This window comes from Alligator mississippiensis, chromosome 1 (genome assembly GCF_030867095.1).
Source record: "Alligator mississippiensis isolate rAllMis1 chromosome 1, rAllMis1, whole genome shotgun sequence".
NCBI classification, from domain to species: Eukaryota; Metazoa; Chordata; order Crocodylia; family Alligatoridae; genus Alligator; species Alligator mississippiensis.
In genome coordinates, this window is record NC_081824.1 from 178,939,596 (window position 1) to 178,963,594 (window position 23,999).

General features: G+C 43.8%; 1 protein-coding gene across 4 annotated transcripts in view; it reads left to right on the plus strand.

Annotated features, from left to right (window-relative positions):
• The window catches only part of CDC42BPA (CDC42 binding protein kinase alpha), a 349,488-nt gene that overhangs the window by 229,034 nt on the left and 96,455 nt on the right, over window positions 1-23,999 (plus strand). For all 4 annotated transcript variants that reach the window (XM_014598104.3, XM_019483101.2, XM_014598103.3 and 1 more), the window contains exons 9-11: window positions 3,981-4,060; window positions 8,164-8,330; window positions 9,389-9,511. In XM_014598104.3, the coding sequence (XP_014453590.2) occupies window positions 3,981-4,060; window positions 8,164-8,330; window positions 9,389-9,511 (370 nt within the window). The remainder of the gene's footprint in view (window positions 1-3,980; window positions 4,061-8,163; window positions 8,331-9,388; window positions 9,512-23,999) is intronic.

Below are 23,999 nucleotides of genomic sequence, written 5' to 3' on the forward strand. Positions count from 1 at the left end.
TTAAGGAAATACTGAACAGTGATGTAATTGAATGATATGGGTCCTGTTTGCACACTGAATGCAGCAGGTTTCCTGTGTCAAAAACAGTAAATGATTATCTACAGTAGAACACCAAGCCACCACTCTAATTGTAACTGATCCCTGTGTGGTTACGAAAACCTGATCAATCTGTAACAGGATGAAGTACCTGTTACCCTCTGCATGCTCCTATAGTGGCACAAGTGTAGCAAAACTGTTGCAACTTAAAGCCTGCTTTACTGAGGTTTGATTTTACAGTGATTTTGCTGGTTTGTATTGCTAGGGCAGCAGTTCTCAAACTTTTTAGACTAGAGGCACCCTGTGTTCAGCTCCAGGAACCCCTCAGAAAAAGCTGGCTCTTACTTTTCACTCATTTTTTGATGACAGAGAAATAATTTGAGTAATTCTTGTGTTGCAAAAAACTCAGGAAGTCCACCACAGGTCAGAATGTTTTCAACATTATTAATTCCCATTTGATGTCTCTGGGTTTATCTTGTGAACCTTGTTTGCGTGCCTACCAGTGCTAATATTGTGTGGCGCCCTCTGGCACCCTTAAAGGGATCTCAAGGCACTCCCAGGGTGCTGCGGCACCCTGGTTGAGAATCACTGTGCAAGGGGGTATGCAGAGGTAACACTTGCAGGGCAACAGCTCTCCTGAGTGGCAACTGCCCCTCTCCTGTTGAAAAGGGTAAGTTACTTCTGTCCATAGTGATTGTGGGAAGTTTGTTGGATATGTAGTTGATTGGAGGATGATAGTTCTTCATGTAATTGTATTTAAAGGTTATCTACTACTGCATAACCATTATAGTGCAAAATAAAGGCAACCTTCATTCTAGTATTTTTCCAGCTAACTTTACATACAGGCTTAGTGACATCATTTTAATATAGCTGTTTTGTGTGTAATAGATTAATTAAACATATAGGATTGCTGATTCAATTATAGGTTGATTTCAGCACAACAGTCAGCAAAGAATCAGAAATCTTGAAGAATTATTAAAACTGGATCTGTTACTTTGCAGCTACATATGTGTAGATAGGTATCCTTTCACCTTTATGTAATTTTTTACTTTAGAATGTTTTTGATGGCTTACTTTAACTGCTGTTTCCCTCTTTCCCTTCCCCACCCCCAGCTCAGTCTCTGCTTTGAAACAGTATCATGTTTAAATTTCTGTTTTGTTTGAGGAAGTAGAAACAAATAAAGTCACCATTCGTGCAATGCGATCTGTTGCTGTGGATCCCTGCACTCCTGTGGAGACCCAGTGACCTGAGTGGGACTCTACAGGAGTCTGTGCTCATGTATCTCAGTGCAGGACCTGGGGGCAATGCCTGAAGTGTTTGACTCTGGGAAAATGAGATAATTTTGCTTAGATTTTTTTCTATACTAAATTCACATTGTTTTTAAAAGAGATGACTATGAGATTGCAATAACAATAATATAAATATGATACTGAAGAAATTCTGAACAGTGCGATAAATACTTTAGATCCAGGATGGCTGCCGGGGGGGGGCACAGATGCCACAAATGGCATGGGCAGGCTTTGTGTGTGGCACACAACAGATTAGGGAGGGGAGGGACAGCACAGTGACAGATAGGGCAGGGAGTGGAAACAGAGCATCAGATCCAGCAGGGAGTAGAAAGCTGAGCAGCACATCAGGCAGTGAGTACAGAGCAGAAACCTGATTAGCAGATTGGGCAGGGGAAGAGGTCTGTAGTGGCAGTTGGGGAAGGTGTGGGGCTAATATGTGGCACACCTACCAAAAAGGCTGCCCCTCTTCTCCCTCCCCCCCCCCCGCTTTAGATAATTAAGTATAAAAGGATTTTTTTTTTAATCCAAACTATTTTCAGCTATTTTACATAGTTTGTTTTCACTGGCATTTTGCATGGCATTTCATCAGTGAGAGTACCTTAGTACCTCAGTATTAAGCCCAGTACCTCCCTGCTACTGTAAAATTGGATATTTCTATAGTATATTGCTTCCCAGCATCAGGTGAGAACTTTCAAGAATTAGTATGTATGATGCATGGAATTGAGTGCTTGCATCCCTCATGTTGGGTTATACAGGTAACTCTTGCTGTGTTATAGGTGCTTGGCAATCCCATGTTTCAGGACTTTTAATTGTCCCCTCCAAGAACCAGGAAGAAATTCCCCTGGTCCTCCACAAATGCTACTGGTTTAGGCGGTTCTTTTGTTGGGGGAGGTGGGGGAAGAAGAAGAGGAGGGGAGCTGGTATTCCTTTGAAGCACTGGACATTGGCTAGAGCTAAGGCTGGCAGCAAGGGATAGTCCTGGCCTTCAGTGGTGCTCCTGGCAGCTCTTAGAAAACTGAGAGGTTCTTCGATGAAGGCTCCTGCTCTTTTTCTCAGGGTTATACCAATTGCTAAATTTGGGGTCAAGAAGGAATTTTTTTCCCTAGGTCAGATTCGCAAGGACTGTGTGAGGAGGTTTGCCTTCCTCTAGCATGGAACATGGTCCTCTTCCTAGTATCCTCTGAGTATGTATTAACCAGTTACTCTTTATCATTGCAATGGCAGGGCATTAGCAAAGGACCAGCAGGCCCCTTCCAGTCCTATGTTCTTAGTTGTTCTTATGGAGAAGTTCTGTGCTAGTAAATAGAGACTATTCAGATTTAAACATTATGAAATTTAGAAATGCCCAATGACATCAGAATTACATTTTTCCAAATATCTGATGTGCTCCCTGGTCATTTACCAAACTTGTCTTTGCCTGCCTAAAGATTGTCTCCAGTTAAACATTGCTTTTCTAAATTTTGATAGTTTAATTTGGAAGAATGTCATTTTTGATCATCTAATGTCATTTTCACAGTTTGTTTATTATCTGAGAATAAATATTTCCAAGTGAGAATGTGAAAGGATGAGATGGAATACAAGGATTCAAACATTTTCTTGATTCCTTTCTTTGGTTCTTGCCTTACCTTAGAATCTTGCTTCATTGTTCATTCAGAGAAAGTCCAATTTATTACCTGTTCTTAAATTTCAGGGTATTTTAGCACTTTCAATGCAATATTTTTCTTAGTTAGCTTTTCTGGTCTAAAATGATGCAACTGCATAAAAAGCAGCTAGAAGGAATCTAGAGTACATATGCATAAATCTTCTTGAAGAAGCTATCAACAGATGCCAAAACATTTAGTATACATGCTACTCTCCATCTACTTGGGTCAGTGTTCAAGTCTTTCCGGCCTGGCAGGAAGTAGGAGTCCTGTAAAGGAAGGGTGCCTCAGTCCTCTTGTGTCATTCTTACTAGCAAGTTCTCTGCATGTCATTCTCACTACAGAGTCACCAGGAGAGATGGGCTGACCCACTCCACAGGGAGAAAAGCATTTTGACTCAAGAGCTGCAGGAAGTAAAGGAGAGATGCAAGATGGGTTTTTTTGCACTAAGATAAACTTGGAAGTTCTTTGGGGAAAAAGAGGAGGAGTCAGCTTTTAATTTCCATCATTATTAGATATTGTTGGAATGGTGTTGTAGGCATGACAGTCCAAGAAATACGCAAGAGGCAAGGACTTCTTGGAGTGGTATCTTTTATTGGAACAGCTCCATAGTTGAAAGAGGTCTTAGACAAGCTCTAGCTTACAAGGTAGCCTGAGGTGACCTGAGGAAGTGTGTGTGTTGCCAAAAAACTTATCTTAAGATCTCCCAAATATGCAGTTGGTCCAATCAAAGAAGTTGCCCACAAAAAATCCTTGCCTCTTGCATAGTAACCTACTACTTTTAATTATATATATTTTGATTTAAAAGAATCCCTTTTCTGACAAGTTCTTGTATCTTTTTTAATTTAAAGCCAATTTTGCAGGCTGCTGTTTCATACGTAGTCTTTAGATAAAGATCATTATGGATTTGGTTAATAAAATGGAAGTATTCATCTTTAATGACTGATTAAAATCTAGTAATATGTTTCCAAAACGGATAGAATCTAACTTAGCTAGGTCTTCCTTTATCTTCTAGGAAACGATGCCTCCTCCATCACACACTGCATTTTCTGGTCATCATTTACCTTTTGTGGGTTTCACATATACAAGTAGCTGGTAAGTAGGAGTTCTTCAGTTGTCAAAGTAAGGCACATATATGTATCTAATACTCTTCTATCGGTTGTGTGCCACAAATATAGACAAACTATAGAAAAAAAAAGGGAAAACCAACTGTACTCAGCTTTTGAGGAAATTGGTTTATGAAGCACATTATTTATTATGTGTTTGGTGTTCTATGTGTAGGATGCAGCTAAAATCAGTCCCTGCCCCAAGGATCCAACTGTCTAAGGCAGGGTTTGTCAACTGGAGGTATGCATACCCCTGGGGGTACTTGAGAAGGCCCTATGGGGTACACACGGGCAGGTGGGAACAGAGTACTGCGAAGCACCATCCCATGCTGCTGCAAGGTGCCAGCCAAACATGGGGTATGGGGGAAGCTTGCACACAGTGGCTGCCGCTGCAACGTGTTCAGCTGCACGCCACCTCTCTCCCCACCCCCCCCACATTCGGCCGCCAACACTGATACAAGAAGGTTGAAAACCCCTGGTCTAGGGTACAATTTACTCCTGTGCACAGAACCAGCATAAAACTTATATACCAGTTAAGTCTTATTTTGAGACCGTGTGCTAGCTCTCGGCCAATAACTGAATTTTATTTTAAAAGACACAAATAAAATAAGGTTTACTGGGAGACCAGAGAATTGAAAAAATATTCTAAGCTATTTTTCCTATATGGTTTCATACCTCTTAAATATTAAATAGGATGGAGAAGCCATTCAACTTATTTGGGCTGAGGTTTGTATTTTCCCTACAAGAAATGAGTCCTTGGAAGGAAATTGAACAAGGAGAATTTCAGGGCTTAATTCACTGCTAGTATATGATACTAGCTGCTGTTGAGCTGAGCATGGCAATTAATTACCAGCAGTCAGCATTTACCTACAAAGACAATCTGGAAGTGCAGAAAAGTCAAGGCCGTGACTCTACGAACATGATTGTGCTTAATGTTAATTGCATGAGAAATCCAGTTGGCTTCAAAGGAACTACCCACAAATGTAAATTTGAGGGGTTACACAGATGTTTACAGAATCAGAATTCTTGTATTTCTTGCATATAGTTCTCTTTCAAGTGCTGTTCCACATGCATATTTGCACTAGGCCTGTACGAAGCATTAAGTATTCGCTTCGGATTTGGATGTGGCCAATTTGAAGGGACAGTGATTCTATTCGGTGATTTGAATCACTGTCCCAATTTGATTTGGCTGAATCGGATCCGAAGATGCAGCCATGGCCGAATCTCCAAAGCAGCGCTGAATCTTTTCTGAATCAATTAGGAGACTTCTGATTCTATTCAGACCTTTTAACTGGTCTACTGATTCAATTTGGATTTGGAGATTTAGTCGCCAAATCTCCTCTGACTCGAATCAGCTACTGAAGCTTCCACAGCCCTAATTTTCACAGTGGGCACAAATACTCCTTAAGTTCTTGAATTTGGAGGCTTTTACCATAACAGAATCCTGTATTGCACATACACATCCTGCCTCTCCTCTTGCTCCACGCCAAGGGCATGAATGGCAGTCTGCACTTCCCACTACACTTTTTCTCTCAATTGCCTTGGTTTGAGATACTTTTATAGTCTGTTCTGAGTGCTTTTGGTCTGAAGCCTCGGAAAGCCCATATGCTCTCATTTTTATCTTACTTTTGTACCCACCTCAACACTTAATTTCTTGCTCACTTTATAGTTTTGGTTGTATTCCTTTGGTCTCTGTTGTCCTTTTCAGTAAGGCCTTATGTTTTCCTGCCTGTGCCATTTGGCACTTCAACCATAGGTAAGTAAGGGTGGAAAGGACCTTAAGAGATCATCTAGTCCAATCAGGGATTGAAGCTGCAACCTTGGTGTTATTAGCACTGGGCTCTAACCAGCTGAGCTAACCTCTATAATTAATTTTCTCCTTCACATCAACGCTGTTTTGTAATTTTTTTTCTCCCAGAATTTTTTTCTTTCTTGCCAAAAATCATGTATTCCCTAGATCTCCAGGATTTAAACTCTGTCCACACTGCAGTGCTGCAGATCTGCATATTAGGAATCTTTATGGTTCAGCAGATCCTTGCATCCCTAGAAAGTGCTCCATTTGGAAATCTTTCACTTGCCACTGTAAGGAGCACAAGACCAGGCTTCATTCTGGGTAAGTCCACAGTGTTGGCTAGTGATCCAGAGCACACAAATCTGGTGGGTACAGACTCTTTAAGGTTGCCACTTCTCTGTCAATGAGACAGTCTTCCTTTTCCACACCTGAAAAGCCTCTTGCTAGGTATTGCTCCAGAAGGAGGTCTCTGTCCCATGGCTCTTGAATATACCATCATCTTTTCATACCTCCCATTCCAAGATTTAATGGCCCTGTATGGATCCTAATGAAATTCAACATCATTCTGGCATTGATACTCTGATATACCATTACAATTCCATAGAAATCACTCCAGCTGTACCAAGAAAACAGACAGGTGGCTGAGGCATTCCTCAGCATTACTTCCACTGCCCATTCATGGCAGATCTATTGCTTTGGTTCCAACATTGTGAAACTCCATTTTGCACTTCTCATGAGTTAGCCTCAATCACTTCTAGCTTCCTATCTTATCCAGCAGTATTGACATCTTCACCACCAGTCTACTTCATGTCTCCACACAACTTGGCAGCCAGAGCCAGAATCTCCTCTGTTCTCCATACATCCACTGGCTCTGGTCCCATTTAGGGAACTGTCCCAGTTTTGGGTCCTTCATTTCTTCATTGGATTCTTCTTTCAATTCCAGAGACAATTAGGGTTCCATACACTCAGGCTGTATCAAAATATGGTACTCCTTTGAAAGGATATCCTGGTTTCTAGCCAACTGCTTTAAGAATATTTCTTGCCCTTCCATTTGTGACTCTTCTAGCCTTGGGCTTCTCATCCAGAAAGTGACACAACCCCACTCTCCTCTTCTTCCCCTAATGCAGCTGTCATTCAGCACCTTAGATGGACAACTTCAGAGGTGTTTGTGACCATTATGAGATGTATTTCCCAAGTGCTGCAAATCTCTTTGGAGGAGTTCTCTCTCAGACTGGTAGAAATATTGCAACAACCTGCTTCCAACAAGGTGGCTCTTTCTGAGTTAATGAGGCCTTTAAAGATCCAACAGAGATCTTTTCACAGCCATTTGAGAGTTGAGGCATCGCTACAGTTGACTGATACAAAAAGTCTTGTCTTTCTTACTGTCACAGGACAAAGCTTTCATGTCCTTGACTGAAAGATCCAAAGGTACAGCAGTTTCAGCCTAGAGGCTTTCCAGTTGACACTGCTTTCTGAGGCCTCTAAAGTAGATCTGCCAACAGTGATCATCGACAGCACTCATTCTACCTGAGCACTAGCTACTTCAGTGTCTTCTACAAGAAAATCTCTGTACCTGACATCTGCAAGGCAGACACCTGAAACTCCTAAACACACCTTTACAAAGCACCATGCTATTGCAAAAGCCTGAACTGTTGCTGCATTTCGTAAAGCAGTCCTAGGCAATGTTTACCTAGGATTTGAAGTCAGTCTGCAGGGGCTCTAATATGCTTACTGCTAGGGCAAGAGCCTCCAAGATCAGGTGCTTGAAGCAAAAATATCTGGAAATGCATCAATTACAAATCCTGAGGTTTCTAAGTATAATATAATAATGAACACACATTACATATGAAAAATTAAGACAGACATCCAGGAGAAGTTGGATGTGGAAGATAAAACCAAAACACACACACACTTTGTTTATTACTAAGACTAAAAAATTGATATTGTGCTTTTGCCCTTCAAAGTAATATTTGGCAAATATTATCTAAACATTAATTCTCTCAGATTTGTTAACTATTTTAGAGCTTATTATTGTTAACCCTTCAGAATATGATTGTGGTTTTAATGACAAATTTTAGACAGTCCTTAGTACTTATTAATGAAGAATTTTTTACTTGTATGTAAATTAAAATTGCATTTAGAAGATCTGTTGTATTGCTTTACTATTTAAGTTGCTACAGTGACCATTGTGAGAGTTTATTTTTACAATAATTAACATTTAAAACAATTGTTTACTGGTCTAGCCAATTGTTTTTTAATTATTTCTACTGTTTTACTTGTATTAAAAAAATATTTTTCAGTGTGCTCTCAGACCGCAGTTGTCTAAGACTTTCAGCTGGACCACCCTCTATGGATCTTGATGCCAATATTCAGAGGACCTTGGAGGACAGCCTAGCAACAGAAGCCTATGAGAGGAGAATAAGGCGACTAGAACAAGAAAAACTTGAACTTAGTAGAAAACTACAAGGTAAAGTAATTAAAATAATTATTTTATTACTTTTTAGATGGATGAGAGCACAGTTTTGTGAATTGTGTTTAATACTAAAGGGAAAAAATAATAATATATTCCCTGAAATGTTTCATATTGGAAATTTTTTGGAAACATAATCCACTTTATGATGTCTATTGATAAATGAAATATTTTATTATTATTCTCCATTGTCCCACTTATGCCACTTATTAAAAGGGGCTGAATTTGCCAGAGCAATGATATTATATTGAGTGTAAAGACTACAGTCTTAAAATATGGAGGAAAAAAAATCTAGATTTGTACATTTGGCCCCTGCTGAATAAGTGTTCACACTTAGCAAGTGGAAATTGTAGGATTCAGTTTCAATCCTAGAAGAACTTTGTGCACATTATTATCTTTGTATGAGAGTAATGATAGTGTTGGATTGAAGTCGTAGCCATGATTGTCCGGGAATTATGTGAGGCTAGGATTGTTGTGGGTTATATCTTTTATTGGACTAACTGCATGGTTGGGATAAATTTAGACAAGCTTTCAAATGCAAGGCAGTCTTCATCAGAGCTGAGCACACTGAGTTTTTATGAAAGTAATCTCTTTTATGTCAGGGGGCTACTCACAGTATTGGGCCATATCAAAGTTTATGGACAACTGGGGAAAGCTGTTAAACCAAAATTACCAAAGAACCCTACAAACCAATGCTCTTTGGTGTGAACACAAGATACAGCACGTTGCTCTTTCTTCTTTTGGAAAAGTGAAGATTTTTTTCTTCTTCTTAAGGTCTTTTCAGGCTTTCAAATATATGGATTGTTTGGATTTTCTGAAGGAACCCTTGTTTCTTTATTTTTGTTCTGGTTTCCTGCTTGCATATGCTTACACAGACACATTTTGTAGCTACAACTCAGGCAGCAGTGTTGAATATCTTGACTTCCAATGTGTTTGCTTAATGTGTCTCAGCAGACACACTTCTCTGCATCTCTTCACTTATCAATAGTATCACTTCTTGACTCCTTAAGCTGTCAGAAAACTGTATATTATCTCATGGTCTTGTTTGTTCTTAGAGTCAACACAGACAGTCCAGGCTCTACAGTATTCAACTGTGGATGGTCCAATAACAGCAAGCAAAGATCTAGAAATTAAAAGCTTAAAAGAAGAAATTGAAAAGCTAAGAAAGCAGGTAACAGGTAAGTCTTAAGTATTTATGGTAAAATTGTCAGTGGAAAAGACACATAATGTAAAAGTGATGAATCACAAGGCACAGTTGATTTTCTTTATAGAGAAAAATGTTCTATTTCAATGTAGTACTGACTTCCCAAGAGTTTTTCAACCTTTTTTTCATGCCCATTGTAATCTTCTGTGACTCTCTACTGGACGTCATGCGTGTGACTTCCGCTTGAGCCTTGCTGTGGCTTCTTCGGGATGAATGGGCCAGTCGCCGGGCGACTTTGTGGTGATGCACCAGGAGCCTAGCCTGCCACGTCTTTGATGATTGGTTTATTTCAATTGGGAGGATGATGTTCTGGTCCTGCCTCCCCTGATACTTCCCCCGGGTCGCTCCCTTTGCAGCTCTTTTGTGGGGCTCCGCCTCCCCTACACCCCGCCTACTGCCAACCATGATGGAACCATTCGTCGTTGAGGATAGTGTTCCGGGTTTTCGCCACGCTCGAGTCCACAAGGTCTGATGGCCATAGTGACGCTGCCTTTCCTCGTGGGCATCTCTGGTGGCCCTCTTTCTTCGTCTGTGTAGCGTCTGTGCTTGGCACCACCCGGTTCTCTGGTGCCTTGCCCCTCTTCTGGGCTTGGATTTGGTTGTCTGTCAGCTACAGCTGACCTGCTGTGCCGCTGCGTTCCACTAGGCTCCAGTCTTTGTCGGAGGTCAGGACTGTCCACAGCGCCTCTGGGTGGTGCCTCTGATCTAGGCTGCCTATGAAGTCCTGGGGCGACCCCTTCTTGGGGTGCCCACCAGGGCTTTCCTTGTGGATTTCCCATGGGCTCTCACCCTCCCTGCTGCACTGGGGACTCCACTTCCGGTCCCTCAGGTTGGTGTTCCACCAGGCTTTTTAGCCCAGCTCCAGGCATCTGGCCGGCCAATCGGCCCCAGTATGCCTGTGTAAAGCACGTCCAAGCTGATGCAGGTGCTGTTCCTGGCTCCCTCTGGCTTGTCCGCTTTTTCTCTCTTTGAACTGTATCCATGGCGGCTCTGCCCACCACAGTTTCACTTTCACTGGTTCGCTCCTCCGGGCAGCATCCTGCCACCTCCTGGCTTCATAAGGTAAGACTTTTTCACACCTATCTTCAATGCAGTGTTCAGCAGCTACTACTGAGGAAAATGTTTCCTTTCTTTTAAGTTCTGTCTACCAGCTTGTACACACTTGCAGCTAAGACCCTGATTTTCCTTATGCCTGGTTTATAGGGTTGTGCGAAGCAGGCCCTATTCAATTCAAATTCGGCCCAAACTGGGGACAGTAATTCGATTTGATTCGTTGATTCAGATCATTGTCCCTGATTCGATTTGACCGAATCCAAATTTGAAGATTCAGTGCTGATTCAGAGAATCAGCAATTTGGACATACACACAGCTTTAAATGTTTTTTCTACATACCTCGAGGTACTAGCATGGCTCGTGAACACTGTGATGTTGGGGCAGATGGAGCATCCCACAGTAGCGCAGAAGGGGCCCCAGTGTGGTTGGTGGTGAACCCGGAAGTGGACTGGAAGTACTTCTGGGCAACTCCTGGCTTGGCGATTGGCCACAGGGGGACCCCAGGTTCTCCCCCAAACCCAAGAGGTACCAGTCGCTGAGCTGGGGGCTTGCGAGGGGGGCTCCCCGCGTGCTTTTTGGTGGGCCCGGAAGTGGACTGGAAGTCCTCTGATTTGATTCGGATTCGGAGATTCAGCCACGAAATTGGGTCGAACGTCCGCCGAATTGAATCAGGGACCAAAGCGTCACACAACCCTACTGGTTTATGCTGGGACAGCTGTATTAACTTAAATGAAGTTGTCCCTTATTTGTGCCAATGTGAATCAAGCCCTAAATGAGATTCCATGAAAACACTAGTTTTTTGCATGGTACGAATGTTTCCTGCCAGTATTCTTCAGAACCAAATTAAAGCTTTCACTTGGTTTAATTGTTGTAGATAATAGCAAAATAGCGCTAAATTTTTTTAAAAAATTTTTTGTGCAGAATCACAGGCACATAGACATGTGTAGACAATGGCACATCTAACCATGCATGCCTGTTCTATGCTGCATTAATGTATGCAGATAATAAAGTGAGTTTTGTAACTTTTTACTTCCACAATCTTGCTTATGTTCATAAGCACAAGAAGGCTGATTTTAATTTTGGCCTGCCAGCCTTAAAATGTTTTAAAAGTTACAAGTGAGCCTAATTTATACTGAGATTTAAGAAAAAGGCATCCTTTTATCCTTCCTATAGAGTTATTGGGTGCTGTAGCAGCTTGTACTGTGTTCCTGAATTAGTTAAATTTGGATATTGAGATTTCAGACAGCATCAACTGTGATCATAATTCTGATTATGGTCATACTTATTTGCTTTAGTATATGTTTAGGATCAAGTGTGTCAGCCAGTGTGCAGTTTCATAGTTTTCTTTGCCACTTGAAAGTGCATCCAGCAGTTTGGCTGCAGCAGTGGAATAAAATTAAAAGATAAGATTCTTTTAAAAAAATCTGAAATAGAGTTTTACTAACATGCAGATATTTTCTGAGTTCAGTTGTATAGAAATGCTTTTTCTGGCCAAAGCAAGTGGAGACAGAAGAATGAATCAAATAATTATGACAACTGGATCCTATTGTGGGAGCTGGGGGAGGTAAAAATGTCATATGATTATTTGTGTAAAGCACATATCCAGGTTTTAGGGATTAGGCATAATTTATGAAGAGTGCTCTGTTCTATGGAAAACACCACCTGTTCCAAGAAGTGAGCCCAAGTTAAATTCTGGAATCCAGCTCCATCTTCAGATTCAAGATTTTGAGATGGAGATCTTGTATCTGATGAATGGATACATTTGTTGTTGCCCTTGGAAGTTCATCAGCAGTGACAATGACACATTCTAAATGACATTTCTGTGTCAGCAATTGAAAACAAAAGAACACTTTGAAACAGGTAACCTCCAACAAATTGTATTTCCCACTGCCTGCCTCTGCACCCTTCTCAGTCTAATCGGTAAGGAGGTAGTTTTAAATAAAATTGTGCACCAACATTCCCTAATCTGAGAAGTCAAGATTCAGTTTTGGATCCAACATTTTGGATACAAAATTGTTGGATCAGTTTTGTCTTAATTTTTTCTTGTGATATTACTTTTTCGTTCCTAATTTTTATATCACATCTACAGTTCCATAAGAAAAACATTAAATTATATCACTGTCTACTTTATTGTTCAAATTATAAGTTGACCCTTCATACAAGTCAACCTCACATTTTCAGTTTTGATTGCAAGAAAAAACAGATTTTTACTGGATATATATATATATATGCTCTGTTTAGTCTAAGGCCCCTGACAGATGTTACACTTAAGACATGATTGACTGCTTAATCATGTCTCAAGTAGTGACCTATCATCCATTCAATCAGTCAATGTTGTCAAAAAATGAGGAAGAAGCCACAAAGTTATTACACGAAATATGTATATTAGCTTTGTGGCTGATTCTTATCATGCCTTTAATTGAACCTGTGGCCAATGCCCAGCCTCTGGAGCCTCTTTCAAGATTCCCCTGTGCACCAGAGGCTGGGAGGTTCCCAGCTGATCCAGACTTCCAGTTGGGGACCAAACCATGCGTTCTGCTGGATAGGAGCTCCATCAGCATTCCTCCTACTAGGGGCCCAGTCAGATGATTAGGGTCCCCAGCCAGGGGAGCACATGGGAGCCCCATTAGCTTACTGGCATTCCCAGACCAGGAGTACACCATGTTCTGCCACAGATGGGAGCCCTGGTCAGATGATAATGATGCGCACCCCCAGCTATAAGTCAAGCTTCCCTAAGGTTGCACTTGCACTGGCAATATGATGCCATGGGATCTGATGACACAATCACACCTCCTGCCATGTATGTGTGACATGGCAGAAAACATGATTGTTGAGATCCTGCATCAGATCCCATTATGTCTTTTCTTTAATGTCTAGGCCTAAAAGGTGCAAATCTACCCTGCCTTCCACCACTGTCTGCCTCAGATGTGACAGTTTTCAGGCTTCTGCAAAACTCTGGGCCTCTTAGCATTTCAGTATCATTCTGAGGATGGCTTATGGTTGTCCATACCCTCTTGCACCTGTGATAACATACCCTCCAGCGAATACTGAATTTTCTATGGAATTTTAGTTCTCCTGTGGATTTTTGTACTAGAAAGAGTGTCATGGACCTAAATCAGTTCATTCATGTGCTTTCTATATAGGGCTAATAAACAGTTGTCTAGAAGAATGATCACTACAAGTAGTAGTTAAAGTATTCATTAATACTGTGATTTTGCTGCAATAACATGATCCATTGATTTCATTAACTTATATCCAGAATTCACTCCTATATTGATTCAGGAAATTTAGAAAAAGTTTCTTAGCTGCTATAACGTCCAAGATCTTCCTATTTAACAAGACCAAAATAAATCATAAGAAGATACATGACAAGTGAGAGTTGTGTACATTACTTGCTGGGCAGACTGACAATAGGAGTCTGAGATTTCAATATCACAGGTTTGTGAGCCGGACAGTAAAGGGAAGGAGGGAAATGTTTCCTTTTTTTGTCAGTCTGTGCTCTCCAATCTAATTAGCACACAAACAGAGTTCTGGACCCGAGACCTCTGAATTCTTGAAGGTATGTAGGACCATAGAAAATTAGGGATAGAAGGTCCTCACAAGGTCATGTAGCTCAGCCCCCTGCTCAGAGCAGAATTATCCTTGACCAAACTATCCAGGTAAGTGTCTGTTCAACCACCTCTTGAAAATTTCTAGGGATGGAGATTATACAACTTCTCTAGGTATCCTGTTCCAGTTCTTAACCACCCTCATCATCAGAAAGTTCTGTGAAAGGTTAATATAATAAGAAAGTATCCAGTACCTCTGTTTTTTAAATTACGAAGACATACTCTTTCTTACATAATCTCTGCTAGTATTTAAGTAATCAATGCTTTTAATTAAATTAGAGGGGGAATTTTAGAATACTGGAGGATACTATCCTTTTAAGACTTGAGAGGCAAATATCTGGAACCATGTAACTCTGTTCCAGTGGGGAGGGGGCAGGCGGGTCCTGCAGAAAAGAGATCAATGGAACAAGGGAGGCAGCCACTTAGACCAGAGGTGACAGATGCTGATTGAGAAGAATCCAATCTGCCAGCCCTATGAAGGGTTTAGGACTAGAGTTGTGGAAAGTTTGAGGCAAAGATTCATCTTTTAAGACTACCATGAAGAATGAATCCTAGGAAAAAGAAACTCTGTTTGACTTCAGCACACACATTCACATATGCATGCACGCAGACTCTGCTCAAGGGAAGAGTCAGAAGCCCAGCCCAAATGTCTCAGAGGAAAGGACATTAGGGAGGAGCTGATTTTGTTTGCATTTGAACACTGTTACAAGACTTCATTTGTTTGACTGTAACTGTTAGATCTTCTGGAAGTGTCTGGAACCTCAGTAGGGATGCTTGAGGAGGAAAAACTCCAAAGAAGGGACATCGTGTTTGAGCATTATTTCAAGACTTCTTTGTTTGTACATTTGGACTTTGCCATTACACCCTGGGGAGGGACCAGTTTCTTATGAGGTGCAGTCTGCTGCACACAGATGTATACGTGAATTGCTTACGAGGTCAAGTAAGCCTGTGCTTTAGACATGAAGTTGTGTTGTGTTAGTCAGATTCTGCGGCATAATGCAGACATTTTGCACCATGCCAGGGATGTTATTTGTGTATGAACATGTGTTAACTGGCCCAGAGAGGATCACTTCAGTGTCAGTGTGGTCCTCACACTGCCATAAAGACAACATAAAGATTTTCAGGACACCTTTGCCCCCCACATCTAGGGTGCCGGGGGAAAGAGGACGTGACAAGAATACTTCTGTCCTGCATCAGTCCTTAGTCCCTTGGGCCCATAGCAGACCAGTATAACTTAGAACTCTCTTTGGAAGGACCAAGCCTTCATAAAACAACAAGAACAGAAGAATGCAAAACAGAGTTACATGGTGGCCCACATTTGAACACTAACCTCTGCCCTGTTCAGATGTGAATCAGAATCCGGACCTTAACCTTCAAATTATATTTTTCTTAAAAATAATTCATGATCCAGTTGATTCTTGTAGGAGTTTTTCTCATCTAGTGGTAATAAGAAAGTAAAAGAGGGAAGAATCATTTCTCAACATAGTTAATCTCTTTGGATAGGCTTTAATGAAGAGAAGTAGCCGTTAACTGTGAGAAGTTTCCTTTAGTATCGTTCTTGTCTATTAGCAGCTTTCAGTCCCATTGTACTGTTCATATCATTTAAATCACTACCATATTTACTTGAATCTAAGACAAAGTGTTCTTCCTCCATTCAACATGGGGGGAAAGCTCATTGTTAGGGGTGCACCGATAGAGATTTTGGGGGCCGATACCAATAGCCGATTTTTAAGGAGGCATATTGGCTAATACCAATTTGATTTCCAAAACAGCTGCGTGCAGCTGGTAAGTCTGTTGTGGTGGATGGGGAGGGGGGAGGGAAGTGTCATGGGGGGCCAGATCAAGGCCCCTGTGGTGAGGGAGGGAGTGGGGCAGGCACTGCCCTGCTGGGGCGGGGTGCAGGACAGAGCTGTGGCTTGTCTGGGGGGTGCAGGATGAGGGGGTGGCTCTGGCTGCTGCATTCACCCCAGGAGGGCATGGGGGGGCATGTGTTCCCCAGATTTGCACAGTGGGGGCAGGGTGTGCTGCAGCTGCAGGCTGAGGCCAGGGCTGCACCAGGCTTTTCCCAGCACATGAGGGGGCAGGGGTTGGGCCAGGGCTGTGCTTGGGGCAGGCGGTGGCAGTGCTGGGAGGGGGGTTACAGGTGGGAGAGCTGCAGCCACCCCAAATTTTGCTATAACCACCCCCCTGTAGCCCCCTCCCAACACCACTGCTGCCTGCCCCAAGCACAGTCCCCACACAGCCAGGAGCACTGTGAATGCATCCCCACAGCCCTGAACACAGCCCCCACGTGCCAGGAAGAGCCCAGCACAGCCCTAGCCCCAGCCCGCAGTGGCAGGGGGATAGGTACTGGTAAGGACAGGCTGGGGGGAAGAGGAAGGGCAGGTGGCAGGGGGTACAGGCATCATGGCAGGCAGGGAAGGGGCATGCAGACACTGTCAGGGCAAGTGGTTGCGGGGGACAGGCAGGAAGGGGCAATGGCCAGTCATATTTGAGCCCCTTGCCCCACCACCACCACTTTCTACCCTGCCATTACTTTCCCCACTGCGGGAATGCATTTAAGATAACCCTCCAAAAATTGATTATAAACATGGAAAATGATAACAAATTTATAAATTTTCCATGTCTAGAATCTAATTATTGGGGGGTTGTCTAAAATTTAGAGTCATCTTGGGTTTGGATAAATGCAGTATATATGTGTGAGTTTGTATGTGCACATACAAACCAGGTCTTTAGCTTGGCTGGCACTGAAAAATATTAAACTACTAAAGGCAAAGAGTTAAATATTATTTTTAAAAATGCAAATGCTGTCAAAATTATTGTGAGTAGTCTGATCATAGATAGAAATAGAAAAGAGTTATACATAGTCACTTAAATGTTTGCAGCCAGTGAATGGTTTACCCTTACAATACGTACTTGAATGCTTTTCCTGGTTCACTTGGTTAAGTTGCAGCCCTTATATGGAAGGTTCTGAGTTGTTCGGTGTGTTTTGAATCATCTGATCCAACCCACTGAAAAGTTTGTTATAGGGAAAAAATGCTGTATTTAATATATTTTCATGCTTTTTACAACATAAATTTTAAAACTTGGCCATTGACAAGAGATGAGTAGAAACCAAATACTCCTATCAACATTTCCAAACTTTGGGGGAGTTCAAACCAGGAATGAGATCCAAACTTCTAGGTTGGCCCCAGCCTGCACCACCCAAACAACAAGAGCCAAGTGAGTTCTGGTGTGGGTTCATCTCTATGACTAACAAATTAAACCATATGAATAGCATCCCATAATATATATTTGCATGAAGGAACAAATATGTTAGTGGGATGACAGTGGAATGACCAAATGGAGAATTATTGTTTGTTATTAAAATATAGCTACCAGGTTTTAGTTCAAGCCTTAGAACTGCATTATTGCCTAACTGGTGGTGTGATGGTAAACACCCGTTGAAGAAGATAGTGAAAATTAATGCAGAAATCTGTCAGCATCAGGACTTTCCCCACTGGGATCTTTGTAAAAAAAAAAAACAAAAAACCAGGACATTTTTGTCTATCCAGTCTTCCAGGAAATGACAACCCAGCATATGCTTTCAATTTTGAGGTCAAAGTTATAATTTTTGCTCTCTAAGTTATATGGGAGAAAACTTTGAGGAATCCTTAATATTGCCAAATATGTAAAGGATAGCAATAGAAGAAGAAAATAGAGCTATGGAACAAAGTAGTTCACGCATGGAAGAGAGATTTATCTTGGCTCCGTGTAGTTGCATATACGCTTTCTTTTGCTGGTGACTTCAGAAGAGAGCATGTGAGACAGGCAGTTAATATTTTCTGGCACTGAGCTATATCTGTAGTTGGAAGTGCATTCTTTTAAAGTTTTAAAACGAGGGTCAGTAAATTAATGCAGTAGTGAATGTTTATATGGGTAAAAGTTAATCATTATTCTTGTACCTTTACAATCCCTGCATTCCAAAACTTTCAGCTCTCATATATGTATATAGTTTTGGAGTGATGTTGTATATGTGATGGTCCAGGAAATAGGTGAAAGGCAAGGATCTTTGTGGGTTATAACTGCGTGGCTTTTGTCCAAAAAAAAATACCACCCACAAAAACCTTTGCCCTTTACATGCATGTGTGTGTGCATGTATGTTTTACTATGCTTGCACTGAGAGCCAGTCACTTGGGCCCAGGACAGAAGTTGCACATAAACTGGTATAAGTGATTAGAAACCAATTCAGACCTGTAACATAAGAGAAGTTCAGTGCACATAAACCACTTTCAAAATGGCTGAACCCATTGTAAGATAAATCTGGTTGGATGTAGTATCAGGCTTAACTGATTTAGGTTGAATCAGTCTATCAAAGTTGTGTCCCAGATCCTCTCCTGACTCAAGTTACCTGAGAGTCCTCCAGCATCCCAGGATGCTTTGCAACTCTGGACTGTGCTGTCTGTTCCAGTGAGGCAGGGCCAGCCCTGACCTCAGCTGTCACAGAGCAGAGGCAGTAAAGCCTCTGCTTCCTAGCCTACATCCTGCCTGTGCCTGTCATCCCAGCAGCATGTGGGGTGTCAAGGGAACAGGCTCCCAGACCCCCCAGTCTAGGTCTGCACAATGAGCAGAGAGCCACAAGCGGACAGAGCCCCAGCCCTGCCCCCTCACCAGCCTCACTGAGAACTGGGGGGCAGAGGAGGGGGAATGCAGGGGCCATGCAGACCCCTGCTGGGGAGGGCCAGTGCCAGGCTGTGGGGGACGGTGCATTCCCACCCCCCATCTCAGACAAGCAGGCAGCTGGTGAAGGGGCAGGGCTGAGGCTTTCCCAGCCCAGCTTGCTGGGCTGCAAGTGGTTTGGAAAATCACCCCCTGTGCAGGCTTCCCCCCTGCACCATGCAGAATCTTGCTGTGGGGGGGGGCTGGTGCTGGGCTGAGGGGTTCACCCCCCTCCCCACCTCTTCACCCCACCTCTCAAAGAGGCAAGTGGCTGGGGGGACTGGTGAGAGATTGTCTGCTGACTCTCCTCCTCCATGCAGCTGACAGCGGGGGTGGAAAAATCTGTCCAGCAGCCAATCAGGTGCGGGCTGCCAATCTGCTGGGCTCAGCAGCCTTTGGCAATATCCAACATGATGGGAAACATGTGAGCAACCCCAGTCTCCTGGCCTGGGCCAGTGCAGGCTTCTGCCTACTTTGGTCACTGGTATATTGAACATCAGTTCAGTTCATTATCAGTCCAATCTACCCAACTTAGAAAAACCTGCAAAGATTGAATTGATTCTTCCTCAGGCTTTTTCAACCTCTGTACTTAGCCTTGGAGTTGTATTTCTGAAACGTAAGGACTTGAAACTTTTTTTACTGTGCGTGCCTATATATTGCTGTGTAAATATACGGCTATGATTGAAATCTTGCAAAACTTGCATTGATTCACAGAACCAGGATTTAACTTCAATGTAGTTATATATCTCTGTAAATATACAGCTTTAAGGAAGGGAGTATCAAGAATGGGATTTTGATTTCATAGACATTAGGGCTGGAAGGAATCTTGGAAGATCATCGAGTCCAGCCCCCCACCCGAAGGGCAGGAAGTCAGCTGGGGTCATAGGATCCCAGCAAGATAAGCATCCAATTTTCTCTTGCAGGTGTTCAATGTAGGTGCTTGAACCACCTCAGGTGGCAGGCTATTCCAGACCTTGGGGACTCAGACAGTAAAGAAATTCTTCCGTATGTCCAGCCTGAAACGATCTTGCAATAATTTATAACCGTTCAACCTCGTCATCCCTTGGGGCGCTCTGGTGAACAAATGTGCCCCCAAATACTGGTGGTCACCCTTGATAAACTTATAGGTGGCCATCAGATCACCCCTGAACCTGCACTTTTCCAGGCTAACGAGCCCCATAGCTCTCAACCTGTTGTCATAAGCTCTATTTTCCTGACCTCTGATCATGTCCGTGGCTCTTCTCTGGATTCTGTCAAGCTTCTCCACATCCTTTTTGAATTGTGGGACCCAAAACTGGAGGCAGTACTCCAGCTGCAGCCTCACCAAGGCCGAGTACAAGGGGAGAATGACGTCCCGGGATTTGCTTGAGAAGCATCTATGGATGCAAGCCAGCGTTTTGGTCGCTTTACTAGCCACAGCATTGTATTGAAGGCTCATGTTCATCTTGTGGTCAATGATGACACCCAAGTCTCTTTCTTCCGTAGTGCTAGCCAGCATAGCACTGCCGAGCCTATAAGGATGCTACAGGTTTTTCCTCCCAAGGTGGAGAACCTTGCATTTTTCAATGTTAAACACCATCAGGGTCTCATCCGCCCATTTCCTGAGCCTGTCCAGGTCAGCCTGGATCGCCCTCCTGTCTTCAGGGGTGGATGCTTTGCCCCAAAGTTTGGTGTCATCGGCGAACTTGGCCAGTCCACTTCTGACTCCAATGTCCACATCGTTAATGAAGATGTTGAACAATATGGGTCCAAGGACAGAGCCCTGGGGGACCCCACTGGTCACAGGACACCATGACGATTGACTTCTGTCAATTACCACCCTCTGGGTCCGACCACGGAGCCACTTTCCCAGCCAGTGGATTGTGGTGGACCCAAGGCCACAACTGGCCAGTTTCGCTGAGCAGTGATCATGGGATATCAGATCAAAGGCTTTTTTGAAGTCAAGATATATGACATCAATCTCTTCTCCCTTGTCCACATGATAGGTCACCTGGTCATAAAAGGAAATGAGATTGGTCAAGCAAGACCTACTCACAACAATCCCGTGCTGGCTATCTCTCAGGATGTTGGCATCGGCCAGTCCATTAAGGATGGCCTCTTTAATAAACTTTTCTAAGACCTTCCCTGGGATAGAGGTCAGGCTGATAGGCCTGTAGTTTGCTGGATCCACTTTCCTCCCTTTCTTGAAGATAGGCACCACATTGACCTTCTTTCAGTCTTCGGGCACTACACCAGAGTGCCACAAGTTCTCAAAGATCCGTGCCAGGGGCTGGGCTATGATGCTCGCCAGCTCCTTGAGTACCCTGGGGTGTAGATTGTCAGGGTCAGCTGACTTGAAGGTATCCAGCCTCTCAAGGTGTTCCTTCACGAGGTCAGCATTGATGGAGGGCAAGGGATCTCCCTCACCCGGACCTCCCTGCCCCATAGTGGGCATGGGTGTCCCATGGGACTGATGAAAGACTGACAAAAAGTACCCTTTTAATAGGTTGGCTTTTTCCTGGGCGTCAGTTGTCAGTTGCCCCATCTGGTTCAGCAGGGGTCCAGTGTTGCCCTTGCTTTTCCTCCGGCTCCCCACGTATCTGAAAAAGGACTTTTTATTGTCCTTGATATTTGTAGCTAACTGGAGTTCCATCGCAGCCTTGGCTTTCCTGGTTTGCTCCCTACAGGAACAGGCCAGTGCAGAATATTCCTCCTTGCAGGTGAATCCCATCCTCCATCCTTTGTAGGCCTTTCTTTTTAGCCTCAGGAGGTCTGCTAGATCCCTGGAGAGCCAGGGGCGCTTCTGTGCTGTCTTGCTGGCTTTCCTCCGAGATGGAATAGAATTAGCTTGTGCATTGAGGATCGCTCCCTTGATGAGCAACTGCTGTTCCTGAACTCCCCTCCCCCTGGGGTCGTGGTCCCTTAGGGCCTCACTGACAAGTCTCCTGATCTTGTCAAAGTTGGTTTTCCTGAAGTCAGGAACTTCAGCATTGCTGACTGACTTGCAAGCTTTACGGTGGATGGTGAAGGTGATCAGCTCATGTTCGCTGTCACCCAGCTTCCCATTGATCACTAGGTCGCCGATTAGGTCATCCCCAGTAGCCAGTACCGGGTCGAGCAGCGCTTTACCTCTCGTTGGCCCGTAGACTTCTTGAGTCAGTTAGAGGTCATCCACGCACGATAGGAAGCTTTGCAACCGCTCGGATTTTGCTGAGTGATCCTCCCACGAGATGTCTGGGTAGTTGAAGTCACCCATGATAACCATGGTCCTGGAGCATGCGGCCTCAACCAGTTCCCAGGCGAACTCCTGGCCAAGCTCTTCACTTTGAGTGGGAGGTCTGTAGCAGACTCCCACCGTTGTGTCCCCTATCCCGTGTTCCCCACGGATTTTAACCCAGAGGGTCTCCAGTCATCCACCCTGGTTGCCAATATCAGCTTGCAGGGACACGTAGCTTTCCTTAACATAGAGAGCTACATTTATGATGCATTTTCCTTGCCCTTTGAGTTTTTCAGTGGCATATTATTCTTTGTGCAGTTGTGATTATTCAGTTGTAATATTTGGACATTTATACAACATAATTTTGATGTGCTTTAAAAATTATTTTTGCTTACTAAATGATTCATAGATTCATAGATGTTAGGGTCAGAAGGGACCTCAATAGATCATCGAGTCCGACCCCCTGCATAGGCAGGAAAGAGTGCTGGGTCTAGATGACCCTAGCTAGATGCTTATCTAACCTCCTCGTGAAGACCCCCAGGGTAGGGGAGAGCACCACCTCCCTTAGGAGCCTGTTCCAGACCTTGGCCACTCTAACTGTGAAGAAGTTCTTCCTAATGTCCAATGTAAATCTGCTCTCTGCTAGCTTGTGGCAATTATTTCTTGTAACCCCCAGGGGCGCCTTGGTGAATAAAACCTCACCAATTCCCTTCTGTGCCCCCGTGATGAACTTATAGGCAGCCACAAGGTCGCCTCTCAACCTTCTCTTGCGGAGGCTGAAAAGGTCCAGGTTCTCTAGTCTCTCCTCGTAAGGCTTGGTCTGCAAGCCCTTAACCATACGAGTGGCCCTTCTCTGGACTCTCTCCAGGTTATCCGCATCCCTCTTGAAGTGCGGCGGCCAGAATTGCACTCAGTACTCCAACTGCGGTCTGACCAGCGCCCGATAGAGGGAAAGTATCACCTCCTTGGAACTATTCGTCATGCATCTGCTGATGCATGATAAGGTGCCATTGGCTTTTCTGATGGCTTTGTCACACTGCCGACTCATGTTCATCTTGGAGTCCACTAGGACTCCAAGATCCCTTTCCACTTCCATGCTACCCAGCAGGTCATTCCCTAGGCTGTAGGTGTGCTGGACATTTTTCCTCCCTAGGTGCAGCTTTGCATTTCTCCTTGTTGAACTGCATTCTTTTGTTTTCTCTCCACTTGTCCAACCTGTCCAGGTCTGCTTGCAGCTGTTCCCTGCCCTCCGGCGTGTTCACTTCTCCCCATAGCTTTGTGTCATCCGCAAACCTGGACAGAGTACACTTCACTCCCTCATCCAAGTTGCTGATGAAGACATTGAAGAGTATCGGTCCAAGGACCGAGCCCTGCGGGACCCCACTGCCCACACCCTTCCAGGTCGAAACCGACCCATCCACCACGACTCTCTGGGTGCGACCCTCTAGCCAATTCGCCACCCACCAGACTGTGTAGTAATCCAAGTCACAGCCTCTTCACTTGTTCACCAGTATGGGGTAGGATACCGTATCAAAGGCCTTCCTGAAGTCTAAGTATACGACATCCACCCCTTCTCCTGTGTCCAGGCGTTTCGTAACCTGGTCATAAAAAGAGACTAGATTAGTCAGGCACGATCTGCCTGCTACGAACCCGTGCTGGTTTCCCCTCAGCATAATTTGTCCTGCTGGGCTCTCGCAAATGTGAGCCTTGATAATTTTTTCAAAGATTTTGCCAAGGATGGAGGTGAGACTGACTGGCCTATAGTTGCCCGGGTCCTCCTTCCTCCCCTTCTTGAAAATGGGGACCACATTGGCCCTTTTCCAGTCCTCCGGGATTTGGCCCGTGTGCCACAAGCGTTCAAATATTCCTGCCAGTGGCTCTGCAATGATGTCGGCCAGTGCCTTCAG